Here is a 19,694-nt window from a genome sequence, read left to right on the forward strand (position 1 = left end):
TTTATTGAGAGGGAGAGGGGGAGGGAGAGAGAGAGAGAGAGAGAGATTGAGAGACAGAGACAGAGAACGTGAGCAGGAGAGGGGCAGAGAGAGAGGGAGAGAATCACAAGCAGGCTCTGCACCGAGTGCAGAGCCCAATGCGGGGTTCGAACTCACAATCCATGAGATCATGAGCTGAGCTGAAATCAAGAGTCAGATGCTACCCAACTGAGCCACCCAGGTGCCCCATGGCTATTGGCTTTGACATCTAACACAGCCGAAGCCAACTTCTTCACCTTCTCCCCCACACCTGCTCCTCTCACAGGCCTCCCCATCCTGGTCAACTGCCCAGCCCCCACACCTTGGAGTTGTTTAACTCTTTCCGTCACCCCCAGCATTTCGACAAATCCTGCAGGTTCTGGCTTTAGGATGTTTTCCAGAACAGAACATTTCCCCTCATCGCCCCTGGGGTCAGCCTGGTGCAAGCCATCAACATCTCTCGCCTGGACTGGTGCAGTATCCTTCTTACAGGTCTCACTGCTTCTGACCTCACCCCTTTGCACTCTCCTCCCGCAGAGCGGTCAGAGCGATCCTCTTGGAACCTGTCAGATCTTATGTCTCCTCTGCTCAGAACCTGCCAAGGCTCCCACTTACCCAGAGAAAACGCCAACATCCTTACAGCCACCTACGCAGCTCGCCCAACCAGCTTCCCTCTCCGGCCTCAGTGCGTCTCCCACACCTACCCTTCCCTCCCCTTGCTTTCTCCACTGCTGCTCTTCCTGCATCCAAGCCCCGGTACTTGCTATTTGCTCTTCCTGGAACCCATGTGGGGTCTGCTCCCTCACCTCTTTCACTTCTGTGCTAAAATGTCACCTCTCTTCTCTCACCCTCTGGGGCTGTGCTGGCCCAGGCCTCCCTGCCGTCCTCCCTGTGTCCCCCGTAGCCGTTCTCACCACCCGGCAGACTTTGTGGCTGACTTCCTGGGGGTCCTTATTCCCCATGTCTTCTGCCACTAGCCTGTCAGCTCCGGGAAGGAAAGGACCCTTGCCTGTGTCGTTCACTATCCTCAGTGACTGGAGCGGTGCCAGGCATTCACAGTGAGGTTTCTCCCAACCTGGAGTCCAAAGCGAGTGCTGGAGATACTCATACATTCAATTGATATTTAGGTGTGCCTGGCACCATCCTGTGATGACGGAAATGAGATGCTCACGGTTTACCGTTCACTGGCAACACCTGGGAGGTGGCTTGGTGTGGATTTAGGGTCAGACACCCCTGGGTGGTGAGGCTCTGGCCAACTGGGGGAGAGGGGAAGTGACGCGTGAAACTTCCAATCTGGGCTCTGAAAAGGACCAGGCGTTTCCTTCCTGCCCCCCTGGGTCTTTCTGCCCGTTGAGATGTGGCACTGGAGCAGCCACCTTGGACCCCTCAGGGAACACCCCACGTCAGGGATGGTGGGGTCACACGTGGGAAGGAGCCTGGGCCCCAACACCTCTGGGTGTTTTCCGCCTGGACTGTCACATGGGAGAGAAATAAACTCTGTTTAGAAAAACGTATTCCTATTTGGGTCTTGTCCCAGCGGCTGTCTTTATCTTAACTAATACAGTGACCTCGACTGGGTTCCTCTCTGAGCCTCGCGGGTTTCTCATCGATGAAAAAGGGACAACAATATAGTAATAATTGCCAGGAAGGGCAGTTGCGAGGATCTGAGGCCGAACGTTACTAATGCCTGGTGCCCAGTGAGAACCCAGAAATGGTAACCTTCCCCCCCCCCTTCAGCAAGGCTCCAGGAGGGGAATTTGCCTAGGAAATTTGGAAGGATGGCTGCAGCAGCATACAAGGCGTTTGGAGAGGGTGTGGCTGTTTGTGTTTCTGCTGGCTAAAGCAGAAACCGTCAGCTTTCGGTCAAAGTTGCCACTGGGATTGCCAGGTGTCTGGATTTGGACCGGGCAGCCCTATGTTTGAGCTTTCAGGCCAGGAAACAAACTGAAAAAGGAAAAAAGAAAAAAAAAAAAACCCAGACATATAAATGTGTGTCCAGTATGTCTGTTGAAACCATCTGGCATCTCCGGCCGCAGAATTTCAAGATAAACCATCCAGGTCAATCTCTGGTCTCGACTAAACTGTAGAATTTATCTTTTATGCATCAATCTTCTAATGGAATTTTTAAAAAAAAAAGATTTTATTTTTAAGTAATCTCTACACCCAATATGGGGCTCGAACTCACAACCCAGAGATCATGAGTCACAAGCTGCACTGACTGAGCCAGCCAGGAGCCCCTGAACCTCTTTTTTCCCCTTAACTTTTACCTCCAATCCAGGCTTCCTCTTACAAACGAAGGTCTTTGTTTCCTTGGGAAAGAAATGTGGTGGAGAGCGGTAGCTCTTCTGCATTTTTTAAAATTAAAAAAAAAAATTTAATGTTTATTTTTTGAGAGAGAGAGAGAGGAAGAGCATGAGTGGAGGAGGGGCAGAGAGAGAGGGAGACACAGACTCTGAAACGGGTTCCAGGCTCCAAGCTGTCAGCACAGATCCCGACGTGGGGCTCGACCCCACAGACCGAGAGATCATGACCTGAGCCAAAGTCGGATGCTCAACCAACTGAGCCACCCAGATGCCCCTGGGGCATCGACATTTTAACAGAGAATTGGAAAGAGCATGGCGATTATTTCAAAGGATAGGGTAATCATAATCATTCGAAGTGGGATGTTACTAATAATTATTTTGGGACAACAGCCACAAACTGGGATTGTCCCGTGCAAACTGGATGTTTGCTCTTCCTTTCAGTAGAGGAATCAGTTCATCTGAGTGGGGAGAAATCTGGGGATGGGATGCCTTTGGCTGCAAATAAAGGAAGTGTGATTCAGCTGGCTTAAACAATAAGGAAATTTTATTATCTTTTTTAAAGGTTTATTTATCTTCAGAGAGCATGTGTAAGTGGGGGAGGGGCAGAGAGAGAAAGAGAGAGAGAGAATCCCAAGCAGTCTCCACACGCTCAGTGCAGAGCCCGATGTGGGACTCCATCTCACAGACGGGAGACCATAACTTGAGCTGAAACTGAGAATGGGACGCTCACCGACTGAGCCACCCGGGTGTCCCTATTATCTTTCAAGACAAGGAGCCCAGAGGCAGGGGGCACCTGGGTGCCTCAGTCCGTTGAGTGGTTGCATTAGGAAGTGGGAAGTTGGTGGGGCTGGGAATTGAACCCACACAGCTGATCCCTAGGGTTATGACAACGTCCAAAGGCTGGGGAAAATGAAGGCACGTATGTCAGTGGCAGAGCTGGGATTCAAACCAAGGGTCCTAAGCATTTCCCTCTTTGTTTCCTCCAGGCTGTGTTCCCAGTGCTTCGTGGCAGGAACATGATTTGGCAAAGCTCTGGAGCCCTGACTTATTCTGATATCCATTATGTTCAAATCAGACCTTGAACCAGGGTCCTCTGCTGAGATCTGCTTCTAACCACAAAGGGTTCCTTTGGGGAAGTTTCGACTTGGACCAATGGGGGGTGGGGTGGGTGGCTCACCCAGGACTATAATATTTTGGTCTGAAGAAATGAACCCTGGCTTGCGTGGCCCACATTGAATTCTGTTGCCCAGCCCTTCTGGGCAATGCCAAGGGTGGAGATGTCTCTCCTCTTCTCAGAAAGCTGCTCTTGGTACTCAGAATGGGGAAAAGACTCTCCGGGCAGCTGGCCTGAGTTACTGAGAACTCATTTGCATTTGGGAAATGATTGCAATCCTGGGCAGTCCTTAACTCATTTCTCACTGGTGTGTTCAACTTGGGATGGGCAAAGCCCACCCCTTGTTTTTCCTTGCTTTATCTTCACTATTTTTTCTTTTGAGCAGAGCTGGGGAAGGCAGCCTTCGAATCCTGAGCCTGCAGAATCTGAGAGGCTCGTCAGGAAATAAGGAACTGTCTGTCTGATGTTCCCAAGCAGCATTAGCTTCTTCCCTGCAACTGTGAAATGTGTGCAGCAGAAACAAAACGGTATTTCCCACGATTTGCCAAGTACATGGCAACAGAAACTCTAAAATTGTCCCCATGGAAGAGAATTTCCCTAACATTATCATTACTCCCCCATCTCAACTGAAAGTTTTGTTTTGTTTTTTTTTTTTTTCTTTCTTCTCTCTCTCTGTTCTTTTGGTGAATGTTTCCCAGCTGTAGCCTGTTTTGGGCCCTGTCCTGGAGACATACGGGATCTAAGGGCTCCCCACTGGAGATCCTGGAGGGTGTGGGTGGAGGTGATGGGGAAGAAGGTAGGAGAGGTCAAGTCTACAACAAGGCCAGGAAAAGAAATCTCCCCGTTTGTGGTTGCTTAGTCATGTTTGGTTCGGTGAGTCGCTCTGTGCCAGGATTAGCTGGGAGGCAGCCAGGCCCTGGACCAAGGGAGTCCCCACTGATCACACAAATGCTGAGCTCCCTGTCTGAGTCATAAGACCTGGGGTGGGCAGTGACCTGAGGCAGAGGTCTGGAGGTGCCACCAACTAACTCTGGAGAAGCTGAAAAGATCTCATTTGTTTGTTGATTGATTAATTGATTGTTAATTTGGTTATTTTCCTTCTTCCCCTACTCTGGACTAAAAGCACCAAGAGGGCAGGACCCTTAGCGGCTGTGTTACTGCTGTATCCCTCCAGAAACGCTCAGTGACTGAATGACAAAACTTGCTGTCTTTCTATGTCTCATTCATCCTTGTCTGCTTCTCCCCTGCGGGAGGAATGTCAGGGCCGAACATCACCGGTCTCGCGCACTTTGGTCCTAGCACCTCACCCGATGCCCAGCACGCAGTAGGTGCTTGTGGCCGACACTTGTCTCTTGACAACAGAACCCCAAGTTGTCCAGGCAGCCGCGTCCCAGCAGATGGAGCAGGGCTGCTCCATATCGATAGCGACGACTCTGCTCTTGGTCAGGGACTACGTACGGATGGTTACACGACCCGGTCTGGCCCGCGAAGTGTAAGAAAAAATCTGCCTTGGACTTGTGTCGGCAGGTAATGTTGCCATTGCGATAGCCATCTCGTCACTCTGGGGTCCCAGAGCTTGGGAGACAAGCCACCGCGATGAGGATAGCAGGGCTGAAGGTACCTTGGTCCTCGATGACATTGTGAGTCCCAAACCAGCCTGAAGAACCAATCTCCTCCGGACCTCTTGTTAAATAAATACTGTCCTTATGTTTGAACCCACCAGTAGCCCATTCTTCTTCTTGTGGCCAAAGGCATCTGAATGGATTCAGCACTCAGTCCAAATAAAAGCCTTCACTTACTGAGTGCCTACTATCTGCCCCAAGTAGTTTCCACGTGTTAACTCAGAAATCATTGCAACAACCTTACCAGGTAGGTGCAGCTGTTATCCTCAGTCCACGGAAGAGACCAAGGAGGCACGGAGAGCTTAAGGAATACATTAAATGTTGTATCTTTCATTGGGGATGAAATATCCCAGAGGAATCAGAATGTAGAAGAGATGGGGGTGGGCCAGGGGTGGGCGCCATCCACAAATGAGGAAATGTTTGGGGTCCTTTTGGCAGTGTGGGCCAATTCTTGGATATAACATGGGATCCGTGTCTGCGTGTGAGACAAATATCTGAAGTGGAAGCTAATCTCCGGTGGTCACAGCTGGGAAGGAGGCTAACACTGCTTGAGCACCTACTGTGTGCCAGCTGTCTGTGTCAGGAAATTTCATCAGTGGTTCTCAACTGGGGGAGATTCTGTCTCTCAGGGGACATCTGGCACTACCTGGAGACATTTGTGGTTGTCACAACTGCCGGTGGGGAGAGAGTGCTCCTGGCATCTGGGGGGTACAGTATGCCGCTGAACCGGCCTACAATGCCCAGGACAGCTCTCCAGAACTAATACTTCTCTGGCTCTACGTGTCCATAGCCTGAGGTTGAGAAACCCTGCTTTACGTACATGTTTTTCGTTGTTTTTCCCTCTTACAAAGACTCCCGTTTTATAGACCAGGCAACTGAGGCTCAGAGAGGTGCTGTGACTAGTCCAAGGTCACACAGCAGAGCTACTCAGGGACATCTGCAATTTTCTGAGAACCTCAGGAGTCAGCCATCTTCTGGACATAATTGACTCCACCTCCCCCATCCCCCTTCCCATCCGCCCAGAAGGGATTCACTCACTCAGGGCCCAGATCAAATGCCACCTTGTCCCCGATCCCAAAGAAACATCTCCTAGAGGGCAGAAGCCACTCCACTCTCTCCCCGTGTCCTGAGGAACTTGCAGCATTTACCCAGGCCATTATGAGAACAGTCTTGGGTGTTTGGAACAGAAGATAAACAAACAGTCATGTTCTTTGCTAAAGGGTGATTACGGTCTAGAGGGGGCATATTATATGAATCCGCTAATCCACTGCAGAGACAATACAATCCCTGGTGTGTGATAGGGGAACATTAAGAATTGTGTGGACAATTTAGAGAGTAGGGCCGGCCAAGAAGGCAGTTTACACACGCAATGATAATAATAAAGGACAAAAATAGAGAACTTTCTAGGGACTGGGCACTGTTCCAAGTATGCCCTGTGGACTAACACATAACCCTGTGCGGGCCCCAATGAGCCAGGTGCGAGGATTATTTCCATTGTATCCCGACGAGCACACTAAGGCTCTTGAGGCAAGGAAACCAGCCGAAGGTCGCCCACTAGCAAGTGAGGGAGATGGGACTCGAATCTGAGCAGCTTACTCCAGGCCTCAGCGCTTGGTCACCTCTCCATACCTTCCTGTGAGGCAGGTGAGGACATTTGTCAAGCGGTCCCGCTGCTTCTCAAGGTCACACAGGGCAGCCTGCACTAGCGGCCGGGTTTCCCAAGGCCTTATCCCCGGTGGTGGGTGGGGAGGGGGCCGCGGGCAGAGCAGCTGCTCCTTGATTAGTAATTCGAGAGCAGATCATAATTTCTTCTGGGAAAGGTGGAAAGAGCAGGGTCGTCTCCTGGGGGCAAAGAACTTCAGAAAAAAAGGGATAAAAACGGAAGGACGGAAAGGGCAAGAGAGAGGGAGGGACCCGGAGAGGCGCGCGTCTTCCTTCCCAAGGTCGCGGCGGCGCCCGAGGGCACCCACAGGGCTACGTGCCCCAGAGGCTGGCACCGGCCGGGCAGGGGCCGCCCCCTCCTTCTCCGCGCGGCCGGCGGGGTCGCGAGGGCCCGGGCGGGCTGGCTCCCCCGAGCGGCTCCCGCCGAGAGCTTTTCCAGCCGGGGGTTCGCTCAGCTCGAGCGGCGGCAGCGGGCGGCCGCGGCGGCCGGACCTGCGTGCGTGTGCCTGCGCGCGGGGGGTGTCGCGCGTGGCGGGGGTGGGGGAGGAGCGGCGTAGCCCGCGGCGGGGGAGGGGGCCACGCGTCCGGGCGCGGAGTTGGCGCGCGGGCGGCGGCTGGCGTGCCGCCTCGGGCCCCGCGGCCTCCGCGGCGCCCCTTCCGGGGAGTTCCCGCCCGAGCGCCCCGGGCGCCCCCGCTCCGACCGCGCTGAGCTTCCGACGTAGCCGCCGAGCGCCGCGGCGCGGTTCCAGGGGGCCCGGTGCGCGCGCGGAGCGCCTCTGCGGCCCGAGCACGGCGTGGCACTTGGCAGACGCTCCCTGGGCGGTGGGGGCGGTGGGGGCGGCGGCGGCGGCGGCGGCGGTGGCGGGGCCCGCCGTCTGGGAGCCCCGAGGGCCGGCCCCCTCCCGCCCCTTGTCCAGCCTCCGCGCGCTGCCTCCGCCCCCGGCCCGGGCCGCCCGCCCCCAGTCCCGCCCGCCCGCCGCGCCAGGCGCCGGGCCCGCCGCTGAGCCCGGCCCGCCGGCGCGCCCCGTCCGGGATGGGGCGCCTGGACGCCTGAGTCGCCGTTCGGCGCGACCTTCGCGCGGGGGAAGCAGTCGGCGCCGCGCGGCCGCGCTAGAATGGAGGGACCCGGCGGCAGCGATCCCAGCGGCGACGGGGCTGGGGACGGTGCCCACCCGGACCCCCGGGTCCCCGGCGCCGCTGCGGCCAGCTCTGGCCCGTGCGCGGCCGCCCGGGAGTCCGAGCGCCAGCTGCGCCTCCGCCTCTGCGTCCTCAACGAGATCTTGGGCACCGAGAGGGACTACGTGGGCACCTTGCGCTTCTTGCAGTCGGTGAGTGTCGCCCGGGGCGCGCGGGGACAGCCTCTGCCCGGGCCGCCAGCCCCGCTGTGGAGCGCAGGGGCCTCCAGTGCCGGGCGGTCGCCACTACCTGTGGCCGCGCGGTCCCTGGGGGTCGCGAGAGTCGCCTCAGGGGCGCCTCGCGGGGCGCGCGGAGAGGTGGGGAGATGCGGGCTCCCCCGGAGCTGGGCTGTCGCTTCCCTGGCCGGCCGGCGGTCCGAGTCCCGACTCGGGATCTCCCGCACTCCGTTCCCCACCTCCCCTGCACGCTGCCCTTTTGTCTTTTTCTTTTCCCCTCCCCGCCTTTCAAATAGTTTTAAAATTAGTTGCATCCGCGAGGCAGGGGCTCTGGGACCCAGGCGCCGGGAGCTTTCGCTCCTGCTTTTTTTCCCGGGGATTTCTTCGCCGCCTAGTGCACCGCCGAGTACTCCGGGACACCTCCTAGACATCCTAGAGCCCAGCGTCCCTCCGAGAGTAGGATACAACCCGGTGCCCGGAAGAGGGACGGAGATCCCACAAACCCACAAAACCTCGGGGTAGGACCCCTTTCCCCAGTGCACGCGTTTTTGTTGGAGCTTGGGGAGAGTGGGTTTCGAACTCTCGACTTGGCAGTCCAGGTCCCACCCCTATTTCTAAGTGGCAAAAAATAAACAGCCCAGCGCTTACTATGTGGCAGGCGCCCACATGTATCATCAGGAGGTTTAACCTTCCGAGTGGCCCATGAAGTGGGGACGAGTATTTACCCCATGTTTTAGATGGGAGAGTTTAGCTCCAGCGAGGTTGAGTAACTTGCTCAGAACCACACAGCTGGTTAATTGGGGATACTGGGTTCTAAACTCCTGTGTTGCATTTCCTTTTCTATTCTTTTTTTCTTCTTTTCCTTTCTTTCTATCTTTCTTTTTTCCTGTGAGCGGGAGGAAGGGGCCACTTCCCTACTCTCCTGGGAAGTGAGAAAAGTGGCCAGGGGGCGGAGGGGGTGGGCCTGGGGCCAAGCCTCGGTGGAAGTTAGGAGACTCCGAGGGCTTTAATCTCCTTGCCTCCTGCTGGGACCTCATTTACTCCCTTCTTGGCTCTAGGAAGTCTTTTAATCCTGGTTAAGGAAGGGCTGGTGGGGGCGGTGGTTGTTCCTTCAGAGACCCCAGAGCCAGGCTGTGCAGCTCCCAATTTCCAAGGGAAAGAGGGAGACTCTGGCATCCTCTGGGGTCCCCATTGGCTTGGAGGTGCAGCTAAGGCTGTGTGAGGTCCGAGTTCTAACTCGGGGAGGAGAGAGCCCTTCTCTCTGTGAAAAGAGGTGTGTTCGTGTGTGTGTGTGTGTGTGTGTGTGTGTGTGTGTGTGTGTGTGTGTGTGTGTTGGGAGGGGTTGGGGAGTTGTGTGGTGGCATTGAAAACCATTTGGCTAAAGGACCCTTCTAGAAAGGCCTGTGAGAGTGTTGGTGTTTCTTTTTGCCATCTCTCCCTCTCTCATAGTTTAAATAAATAAATAAATAAATAAATAAATAAATAAATAAATAAATAAATAAAGGAATCTGTTCAGTTTAAAGCTGGCACTTTCTGATATAAAGATGCAGACAGTGCTCATATCTCTGGGCAATGTCAAATTCTAGGGAACTCCTCACTTCTCCTTCTGAGCCACTCCCTGCTCCTCAGTCAGGAAAGGAAAGAGGAAAGACAAACCAATTTTTACATTAATGGGTAAGAAAATATATCTCTCCCTCCCACGCCCTTGCCTAGATGGTGTGGTGCATTTCAGAGCAGATACAGATCGTGTTAGGGTTAACTGTGGTTTTAAATTGTCCACTTGTAGAGTCCGAGGTTGCTGGAATAATGGAAATTGATTGGAATCAATGGTTCTTATTATTAAACCAGAAAAGAAAGGTTTCTGTATTTCCACATTATTGAGGTCATCAGTTTTTGTTTCGATTGACCTGTCGGTTCTGAGATGAGCTGGTTCTCGGACCAGTCGTGCTATACCTGCCCTGGCCTCAGTTTGCCCAGCTGTAAACCAAGGGGAGGAGAATCCAGGCGTCTTTTCTGCCTTGTCCTTTTGGGTGTCCCCAAGCTGTTGCCAGAAATGGACTGATTGTGTAACCTGACCAGCCATACATACCTCGTTTGTGAGCCACAGGAGGCCTCTCTTGTTTTGCTCCATCAGAAGTGCCCCCTAAACCACCCAAGGCCTTTCGGTTTGGAAAACCCAGGGCTTCGCTTCGGGGACTGCTAATTACCAAGGCTTTCCACGCATCCAGGCTGGCAGCCTGCGTGGTCTCTTCTGTCTTCCCACTCGCTCCTCTGAGCCTTTATACTTGGTAAGGGAAGAATGCTTGGTAATCCCTCCCAGCTTTTAATTCCATGGGGCAGAGCTTCCCTGGCCTCCCTGGGTCCCTAGTTTCAAGGCTCTGTTGTCAGTAGAAACGAAGGCTTTGTGGTTGACTGTGAATTGTGGGAGATGCAGAAAGGCCAGCTCTGGTGGGTTCCTGCCCTCAAGGAGGGGACAGTCTAGTCCATGGTGGCAAAGTGGATGTTTACAGAAATCCAAGTATGAGGCTGGGCTCTGGAGCTAGACTGCTTGGGATTGAGCCCTGGGGCTGTATAACCTTAGGGCAACTGGCTTAACCTTTCTGGGCCTCAGTTTTCTCCTCTGTGAAGTAGGAGCTGATAATAGATCTTATCTTACAGGGTTTTTAAGAGTGTAAGTCAGTTATATAAATATATATAAAACACTTAGAACACTGCCTCGTAGGTAGTAAGGCATATAAATGTTAGTATCATCATTACTTATTTTGTTATATGGTAATTAAATAATATAGATGATTAGGGTTCTAGGATTTCAGCATCAAGTGAGCAGGAGTAGTCAGGGAGGGCTCCCTGGAGGAAGTGAGGTCTGAGTCAGCACCGAAAAGAGGACAGGGAGCCTGAGCGAATTTCCTTTTGACCATCTAAACTCCGGAACCAGTGGTTTTCTTTGGTTCCGGTTCTGGGGCTCTGTGGTTCCTCCAGAATCTCCCCATCTTTCCTCACCTCCTTCAGGAACTGGATTGCACCCCTTCCCCATCTCCAAGGGGGACCGATAGCTTTGGTGCCTTGTTTTGTGTGTGTTTATTTAACGGTCATGGAAATGCAAGGAGAGCCCTCTTGTAGAGATGCTGGATCTTTCTTGGAGGACACCGCCAAGATGGTGGGAGAAAGTGCCCTGGGTTTTGACTCAGAGCCTTGGATTTCAACATTTAGAAGCCCTGACCGTGTTGGGTGCTCTTGGTCAGTGTCAATAATGAGAATAACAATTACAGTCATTAGTGGGTAGGAGCTGACACTGATTCATAACTTACTGCTCTGGGCGCTTCACATGTATCAACTTATTTGATCTTTCCAATACCCCGTGAAGAAAGTGCTGCTGTTGCCCCATTGACACATGAGGAAATTGTGGCGAAGACAGTTTCAGTGAGCTGGGTCACGCAGACAGCCGTGCCAGAATCTGATCCCAGGCTGGCCCCCCCGGAGCTCATGTCCCTAGACCCCTCACAGACTGGCTCTGCCTCATAAAGGCCTTGGCCCGTGATTTATTAAGGTGGCCAAACGGGGATTGGAACCCGGGTCTCTGTGATATCCTGACCCTCTGCCTGCGCTTTCTCTGGTTACTCCCCTCCGTGGCTCCCATTCTGTCTTCCGCAGAATGGGCAGAACTATAGAAGACTAGAAATGGCAGGCGGCCAGATTCCTCCTCCGTGCTCCACGGCTGTTTGTGAAGGGAGGGTTGAGTGTGGAGCTCCGGAGCCAGGCTGCTGGTGTTCGCATCCTGGCTTTACCCCACAATGACTGTGCGTGGCCCTGGGCATGCCACCAGCCTGTTCAGTGCCTCAGTTTTCCCATCTGCACAATGGGAACAGTGTAGCACCTGTGTCCTAGGGGTGTTCTGAAGCTTCGATGAGCCTGACGCCGAAGCCGTTTGAAGGGTGCCAGACGCGCAGTTGGTATTCAGATGCTATGGTGGCTGTTTTGCTGACGTACAGCAGTGGGGGGCGGAGAGGGTTGTCTGTTTGGGGTTCACGGGGCTCCCCCGCTTAAAGAGGAGGACAGGTGAGCCTTGGGCTCACCGGTTTCTTGGTTGGATTTTGGTTTTGGGTTCCTGCCTGCAAGTGAGGAGACCCTGGGGTAAGTGCCAACGCATCCTGCGATGCGTGTGCCAGCTGGGCTGTGGTGGGAAGAGAGGGGGAGCCTGGGTGGATGCGTAGAGAGACCCCTGGGTAAGGGTTGGTCAGCAGGACCCCGTAGGGCTCCCTTGGCTGAGGACAGAGACCTGTCACTCCCAGAGGGTCTCCTCCACCGGCTGGGGGATGGTCCTGGACGATCAGGGGGTGTGGGCAGAAAGCTCCCAGAATGCTTTCTGTGGTTCTGCTTTTTTGGGGGGTTGGAGACTAGAGCTTTTCCTCTCTTTGGAGCTCTGCTTGCCAAAAGAAGAAACTGTGGTTTTGTGTTGTCACTGCTTTTTTTTTTTTTTTTTTTTTTTAAAGACGCTTTGCTTCCAGTCTCTCACTAGAGAGAAATGCCAGGGGGTGGAGGTGAGGGACACATTTTAAATTCTGCAGTCACCAAAACAGAATGACCTACCCGGTCGGTGACTTCCGGGATGTTCACGAGGGTGTGTTGCAAAAGGTAGGATGCTGAGACGTGTATGTGACACAATTCTGCTTTGGGAAAATAAACAGAAGTCATAATATACACATGTCCGTTGTATACGTCACATTACAGGAGCTTAGGGAAAAGGACACAAGGATGTGTTTCTTGTGGAGAAAAGCAAGCAGGAAGATAGTAAAAGGAAAAATGCACTCAGAAATCTCATGTATAATACTGTTCTCATATCAAACCAGGCACATGTGTATGAGCATATATGTTACAAAATTCTGACAGAGAGAATTGCATTCCTGCATGGTTATCAGGCTAGTGTAACCTCAGTAATGATAATTTGCTAACACTTATAATAAAGTACTAAATGTTTACCAGCCCTGTGTAGAGCATTCTCTGTGTATCAACTCAAAAGTGCTAGGTATTTATTGTGCTTCCCATTTTTACAGATGAAACCCAAGGCACAGAGAGGCCAAGTCAGTTTTGCAAGGTCACACAGCCTGACAGGGCTGGGACTCAGACCCAGGTAGTCTGACTGCAGAACCCTCATTCTTTCCCGTTCTCCTGAACTACCCAAAATGATGCTGTGTTCGTGACCAAAATTCACTGCCTTTGTGAGACCTCCAGCTGCCCATGTGGGCAAAGAATTAAGCCCGAAGGTCCAAATTATCAGAGCTTTTTAGGATGCCAGAGAACCTGGGCCAGGCCACTTTGTATTAGGCCACAACATCATTAGGGAGTCAGTGAAGGTCTTTTGATGACAAAAACCTAAATGTCAGCCGGAGTTGGGAGGGGGCACCTTTTGTGTGGGCCGAACAGAGCTCCGCACAGGGAAACGCAGAAATCTGGACTGCGTTTCTCCGTGTGCAGGTAGTTTTGGAGCACCTGCAGTATATTCTAGGCAGTGTTCTGGGCCAGGAAAATGCAGCTGTCAACAGGGCACATGTGGCCCTTGGCCTTTGGAGAAGGCTGACCCATCAGAGATGCTGCATCTCGTGCATTTGAGTGAGGGTGTTCTCCAGATGAGCATCCTAGAGCCCATTCACCATTATTGGGTGTTGTCCCTTATAACCGTTTATCTGTCACTTAAAAAAGCAGGTGGATGGGATTGGTGTCCTTGGCCTTTGGAGGCTTCCGGGCACCCCTTTCCTAGAGGGTGTCCCCCTGAGTCCACTGAGCAGAAGGCCTCTTGAGCTCTGGCCACTCCCTCAGGTCGACAAACCCACATTCTCTTTGCTTCACAGTGCCCCCTCCCAAGCCTCCCCCCAACCCCCAGCCCGTGCAAGAGTTGTCTCTGAAGCAGGTCATGCCTGGCTGCAGAAGAACTTGACCTCTCAGATTTTTGTGATTTCTCATCCGTTTTTTTTTTCCAACGGCCACCAGCTCTCTGGCTGGAATCGTGGCAGGTGGCGGGTAGGCAGGGTGGACAGGTCCTCAAACCAGCGTGCCTTGCTCCCCCGGGGCACAGGGCGAGGCCAGAGCTGGTCCTTGCCCCAGAGTCCTGGAGACATAGAACTTGAGAGTAAGCTGGGGGGAGAGGGCAGGGGTCTGAATCTCCTTGTTTGGCCTGTGAAGCCCCAGAAGGACTCCCTGTCGAAGTCGTGGCCCCCAGAGGGAGGTGCGCTCTGGTCAAGGGTGGCGGCCCTGCGGCCGGTCAGGGTTCCATCCGGAGAGTTCTGGGAGAAGGCTGGGGTGGCCCTCGCCCTCTTCCCAGGATTTGAGTTTCAGCCTGGCTCAAAGGTCCCCCTTAAAGAGGCTCCTCAGGGGGCATTTCAGCCCTAGCAGCTGGTCTGTGGTGAATCCTCCGTATTTTAACCCTTGGCCCCACTGGAAGGTGGGGGCGGGATCATCTTCCCTTGTGGCGACTGTCCTGTGAATTGTAGGATGCTTCACAGCAGCACTGGCCTGCCCTTCCGTCAGTTGGGACCATTGGAAAAGGTCTCCAGGTATTGCCCATGGCCCCCAGGGGGACTGGCTGCCAACCTTTGACAACCAGTTCTGCTTTTGCACCGTATTCTGGGGCCTTTACGCACACATCCCGGAGTATGAGAAATCTATGCTGTCGCCGTGACTGTATGCATGTGTACGTCAGCCTAGGTCATGATCTCGCGGTCTGTGAGTTCAAGCTCTGCATCGGACTCCACACTGACGATGCTGAGCCTGCTTGGGATTCTCTCTCTCCTTCCCTCTTTGCCCCTCTTCTGCTGGCTCTCTCTCTCAAAAAAGAAACAAACAAACAAACAAACAAACAAAGAAAAAGCATGGATTCTAGACACCAAACGGCCTGGGTTCAAATCTCAGCTCTGCCCCCGTGTGACCTTGGGCAAGTCCTTTTGCGTCTCTGAGTCCTGGTTTCCCCATCATCCACGGGGAGTGCCTGCAGAGCCGAGTGCTGAGCCAAGGTCACGGCCGCCCCACTACCTGCCACAGGCTCTCCTGTTATCCGAAAGGAAGCCCTGAGAAAGAAGGGAAGTCCTCCAGCCTCCCAGCCCTATGTAGATTTTTCAGTTTATTTTTATTTTCCCGGCTCCTTGAGGACCAGAGGGGGTTTGCCTCTTTTGTCTTGTGGTCGGACGCTCAATCTGTGTTTACCCGCCTGGTTCCTTCCCCAGGGTGGGACTGACAGACGATCCCTTGTTTCTGGGCCAGGGGAGGCCAGGCTATTTCAGGCTGGCGGGACTAGGGCCACCAAAGTCTGGTGGAAGCAGGTGGGGTGGCCATGAGCCACCAGGATCCGGGGTCTCGTACTTTCGCCCTTGCAGGGGGGTGGTGGGAAGCTTCTGCAAGGAGCGAGGCCAGGCCCAGAGCGGGCTGTGGGCAGTCCATGATTTCATTGACTGGTTCACTTAGTCATTTAAACGCACATTGAATGCCTACTGTGTGCCAAACACTGGGCTAGGTGCTGGCACATGGCCAGGACAAGATGGACAAGGTTCCTGCCCTCGTGGAATCTTCAGACAATACAAAGCGGTCACTTGAGAAGGTGGCAACAGATGGAATAATAGTATCTGCTGAGGCCTTACTGTGTGCTGAGCCCTGTGCTGAGTGCTTTGTATGGATTATCTCTTTGAGCCTTTGCAACAACCCTCTCCTGTAGGGGGTTCTCTCATATATCTGTTTTGCAGATGGGGAAACTAAGGCCCGGAGAGAGTGATTTGCTTAGGTCTACTCAGCTGGCGAGTAGATGTGCCAAGAAGGGAAGTAAAATGAGGGTGTGTTGGTGCTAGGGATAGCGGCATCTGCTTGTGACGGGGTGGCCAAGGAAGGCCTCTCTGAAGAGGTGGCTTTTGAGCTGAGTCCTGGGGCCGAGAAGGAGCCAGCTGTAGTTGAGAGAAGTGTGTTCTAGGTAGAGGGGGCAGCATGCGCAAAGGCCCTGAGGCAGGACTATGCTTAGCTTGTTTGAGGAACAGCAAGAGGCCAGGTTGGTGGAGCTGGGGAGAGGAAGTCGGTGTGGCATGAGACTCAGGCACTTTATTAGTGGGTGAGGAGCCCCTGGAGGGTTTTCAGCTGGGGTGTGGCTTGGTCTGATTGATGATCTGAAAGTCTTACCGCGCAAGGGTCTTCCCAAGATCGCAGCAGCCACCCCCTGTCTCTGGCCTGGACGCTCACCCAGGAGGGAGGGCCACACTTTCCCCTTGCCAGGCAGATCCCCAGACCCTCTGTCTGGGAAGGCTGTTGTGTGAATCAGGGCCATTTCTGTCCCCTCTCTAGGTCTCAGCCTCCGTGTGAGTACTGCGTCTGAGCTGACCACACCCAAAGAGGAGTTTGGGTCCCTGTTCATGGCCAGGGTGTCAGCAGGCTGTGCTGGTGGCCGCTGGGGAGATGGCTGTTGATACACGATGGGTCTCTGCTTCCTGTGAGAGAGGAAGGCACCCCCTGTTTTCTGTTCAGGAAACTAATTTGCATGATTAAAAACTACCTCCGCTCATAATACCATCTTAACAACGCTTTCCTCTGTAGCTCTCACCTCTGCCCTGGGCGGTGTGAGTGTGAGTGTGTGTGTGTGTGTGTGTGTGTGTGTGTGTGTGTGTGTGTGTATTTTTCAGACCCACTTTGCAGGTGAGGAAAACTGAGGCACAGAAGGTGAAGTGGCTTGTCCAAGGACACACGGTCGAGAAACAGCCAGGGCTATTATGCTTGTGTGCTCTGCTCTCACCCGGGCCTGCCCCGTTCTGTCCTCCAGACACAGAGCCAGAGGGGGCCAGTTAGAACTTAAGTCGCTTCATACCACTGCCCTGCTCAGAGCGCTCCCGAGACTCCCGCTTCCCTCTGAGTAGAAGTGAAGGTGTCAGGATGGCCTGGAAGGTCCTGTGAGATCTGGCCCTGTTTCCTTTCAGGTCCCCTCTCCTGTTTCTCTTCTTTCTCCTGCAGATTTTTGTTTTTGTTTTTTAGTTTATTATTTTGAGAGAGAGCGCGAGCGAGCAGGAGGCAGGGGGCAGAGAGAGAGATTCTTAGAATCCCAAGCAGGCTTCTCACTGTCAGTGCAGAGACTGATGCAGGGCTCGAACTCGTGAATTGTGAGATCATGACCTGAGCTGAAATCAAGACACTTAACTGACTGAGTCACCTGAGCGCCCCCACATACGTTTTTTTTAATTGAGACGCGATTCACACACCATAAATCTCACCCTTGCAGAGCTTACGATTCGGTGGTTTTGAGTATATTCGCAAAGTTGCGCAATTATCACTGCTATCTAATTCCAGAATCTCCTTTTGCTCCTACTCCCTCCCGCCCCCCAGCCACGTGTGCCCTTTCTCCTGCCTCAGGGTGTTCTCGCCTCTTCTGTTTGGAATGTTCTTTCCCGGTATCCCTAGGGCTCACTCTGGCATGTTCCTGAGGAGGTCTCCCTCCCCCTTTCAAACCTGTCCTCCACCCCCACCTGCACACTTCCTATCCTTTCCCTTCCGTGCCCCTTCCATGCGGGAGTTTTCTCTACCACTTGACACACTAGATGGCTGACTTACTTACTGTTTATTGTTTGTCTCACTCACGCGAATGTCAGCTCCAAGAGGATAGGGCGTTTCTGTCTGTTCCACTCACTTTGTCTGTTAGACACTGAGAACCATGCCTGGCCTGTGGTAGGTGCTCATTAAATATTTTTGGAATGAAAAAAATGGCTTTTGCTTTGTACCCATGTTTATGTTTTATAGAATAGGATTATCGTGACTGCTAAATACTTCTGTGCAGACTTTTGGGGGCCTGGGGCTAAGATAGTTTGAGGGCCAAAGGTGGGTGTGGGCTGCCTGGACTGCTGTGTTCACTGATAAGCCCCCACCACCCAGCTCTGGTCAAGGGAGCTTTGGTCAAGGGAGTGGTTGAGTGAAAGTTGGAGGAGGCACTGTCTGGTTCCTGCTCCTTTTTTTTTTTTAATGTTTGTTTGTTCGTTTATTTAGAGAGCCTGTGCGTGCAGACGGGGGAGGGGCAGAGACGGAGGGAGAGAGAGAATCCCAAGCAGGCTCCGCACTGTCAGCGCAGAGCCTGACGCGGGGCTCGAACTCACCAACTGCGAGATCACAACCCGAGCCGAGATTGAGACCGACTGAGCCACCTAGGCACCTCTCCTGCTGCTTTCTTAACGAGTGGCCTTGGCTTGATTTGGGAGTGTGCACCCCAGTGTGGGGAGTGGCTACAGACTGGTGTCCTTGGCCTGCTGCCCTTACCACACCAGGAGGGCCGAGGGAGCTCTGTATGGTCCCAGCCACCAGCCGATGGCTGGCCAGACTGTTGTTAGGTGGTTTTTAAGATTTATTTCCCCTTGATCACAAAGGCGATAAATATGGTGGTGGTGTCTGTGTCAAAAGCACATTCCCTTACGTCTGTGTCTGTTCAGCTATAAGCACTCTTTTATGGAGGCAAATATGGTAAAATGGTTTGTGTATATGCCTGGCTGTACCTATCATGTATTTCTACATATGTACAGGGGTCTAGACGCAAAACTCTAGTATGCCATACTTATGAGTAATTTAACACATTTTTAAAGTTTCTTTTAATGTTTATTTTTGAGAGAGAGGGAGGGAGGGAGGGAGGGAGGGAGGAGGGGCAGAGAGAGAGGGAGACACAGAATCCGAAACAGGCTCCAGGCTCCGAGCTGTCAGCACAGAGCCCAACGCGGGGCTCGAACTCACGGACCGCGAGATCATGACCTGAGCTGAAGTCGGACGCTTAACCGACTGAGCCATCCAGGTGCCTCTCTATTTTTTTTTTAAGCTTATTTATTTATTTTGAGAGAGAGAGCCCAACGCGGGGCTCGAACTCACTGACCTGATCATGACCTAAGCTGAAGTCGGATGCTTAACCGACTGAGCCACCCAGGCGCCCCAATTTAGTACATTTTCTTAAAGTTAGTTTTCTGGTAACTTTTTATTTTGACGTGTCAAGAATAAAGAGTACCCCTGTATAACCTTCATCCAGATTCACCAATTGACAGTTGTTGACTACATGTGCTTTTATTTTATTTTTTATTTTGAGAGAGGGAGAGAAAGAGCGTGTACACGTGAGCAGGGGAGGGGCAGCGAGGGAGAGAGAATACCAAGCAGGCTCAGCGCAGAGCCTGACACAGGGCTTGATATCATGACTGTGAGATCATGACCTGAGCCAAAATCAGGAGTCGGACACTTAACTGAGCCACTGAGGCACCCCACATTTGCTTTTAACTCTCCTCTTTCTCCTCTCCCACCTGTCTCCCCCAGCCCCGTAGAGACACGCATGCATGCACACACACATTCACGTTATTATTATCGCGTTGATCTACTTGAGAGTAGTTGCGGGTGTGGTGTCCCTAAATAACTCAGCATGTTTCTCCTAAGAACGTGGACATTGTTGTGTCACTGCAGTGCACTGAACAAAATCAGGAAATTTAACATCAATACGGATTTATACAATTCTACAATCCAAATTCATATTCCACCCCTTTCCCCCAAAACGTCGTTATATCTAGCCACCAAGGCACTTGGGAGGACGGGGGGATGTTTGAGTCGTGTCCTTATGAGTCCGAGGGCTCCCGCATGCCCACACGATCCC

The 19,694-nt window shown here is 53.0% G+C and overlaps 1 protein-coding gene across 1 annotated transcript in view; it reads left to right on the top strand.

Annotated features, from left to right (window-relative positions):
- The first annotated feature begins 7,727 nt into the window (after window positions 1–7,727).
- PREX1 (phosphatidylinositol-3,4,5-trisphosphate dependent Rac exchange factor 1) overlaps window positions 7,728–19,694 on the top strand; it is a 185,246-nt gene continuing 173,279 nt past the window's right edge. The window contains exon 1 of the mRNA XM_047069417.1: window positions 7,728–8,047. Within this exon, the coding sequence (XP_046925373.1) occupies window positions 7,835–8,047 (213 nt within the window). The 5' untranslated portion in view covers window positions 7,728–7,834. The remainder of the gene's footprint in view (window positions 8,048–19,694) is intronic.

The sequence above is a fragment of the Lynx rufus genome, unplaced genomic scaffold (genome assembly GCF_022079265.1).
Source record: "Lynx rufus isolate CCGP_SWC_20201006 ecotype Redwood Valley unplaced genomic scaffold, mLynRuf1.p SCAF_8, whole genome shotgun sequence".
Lineage (NCBI taxonomy): Eukaryota > Metazoa > Chordata > Mammalia > Carnivora > Felidae > Lynx > Lynx rufus.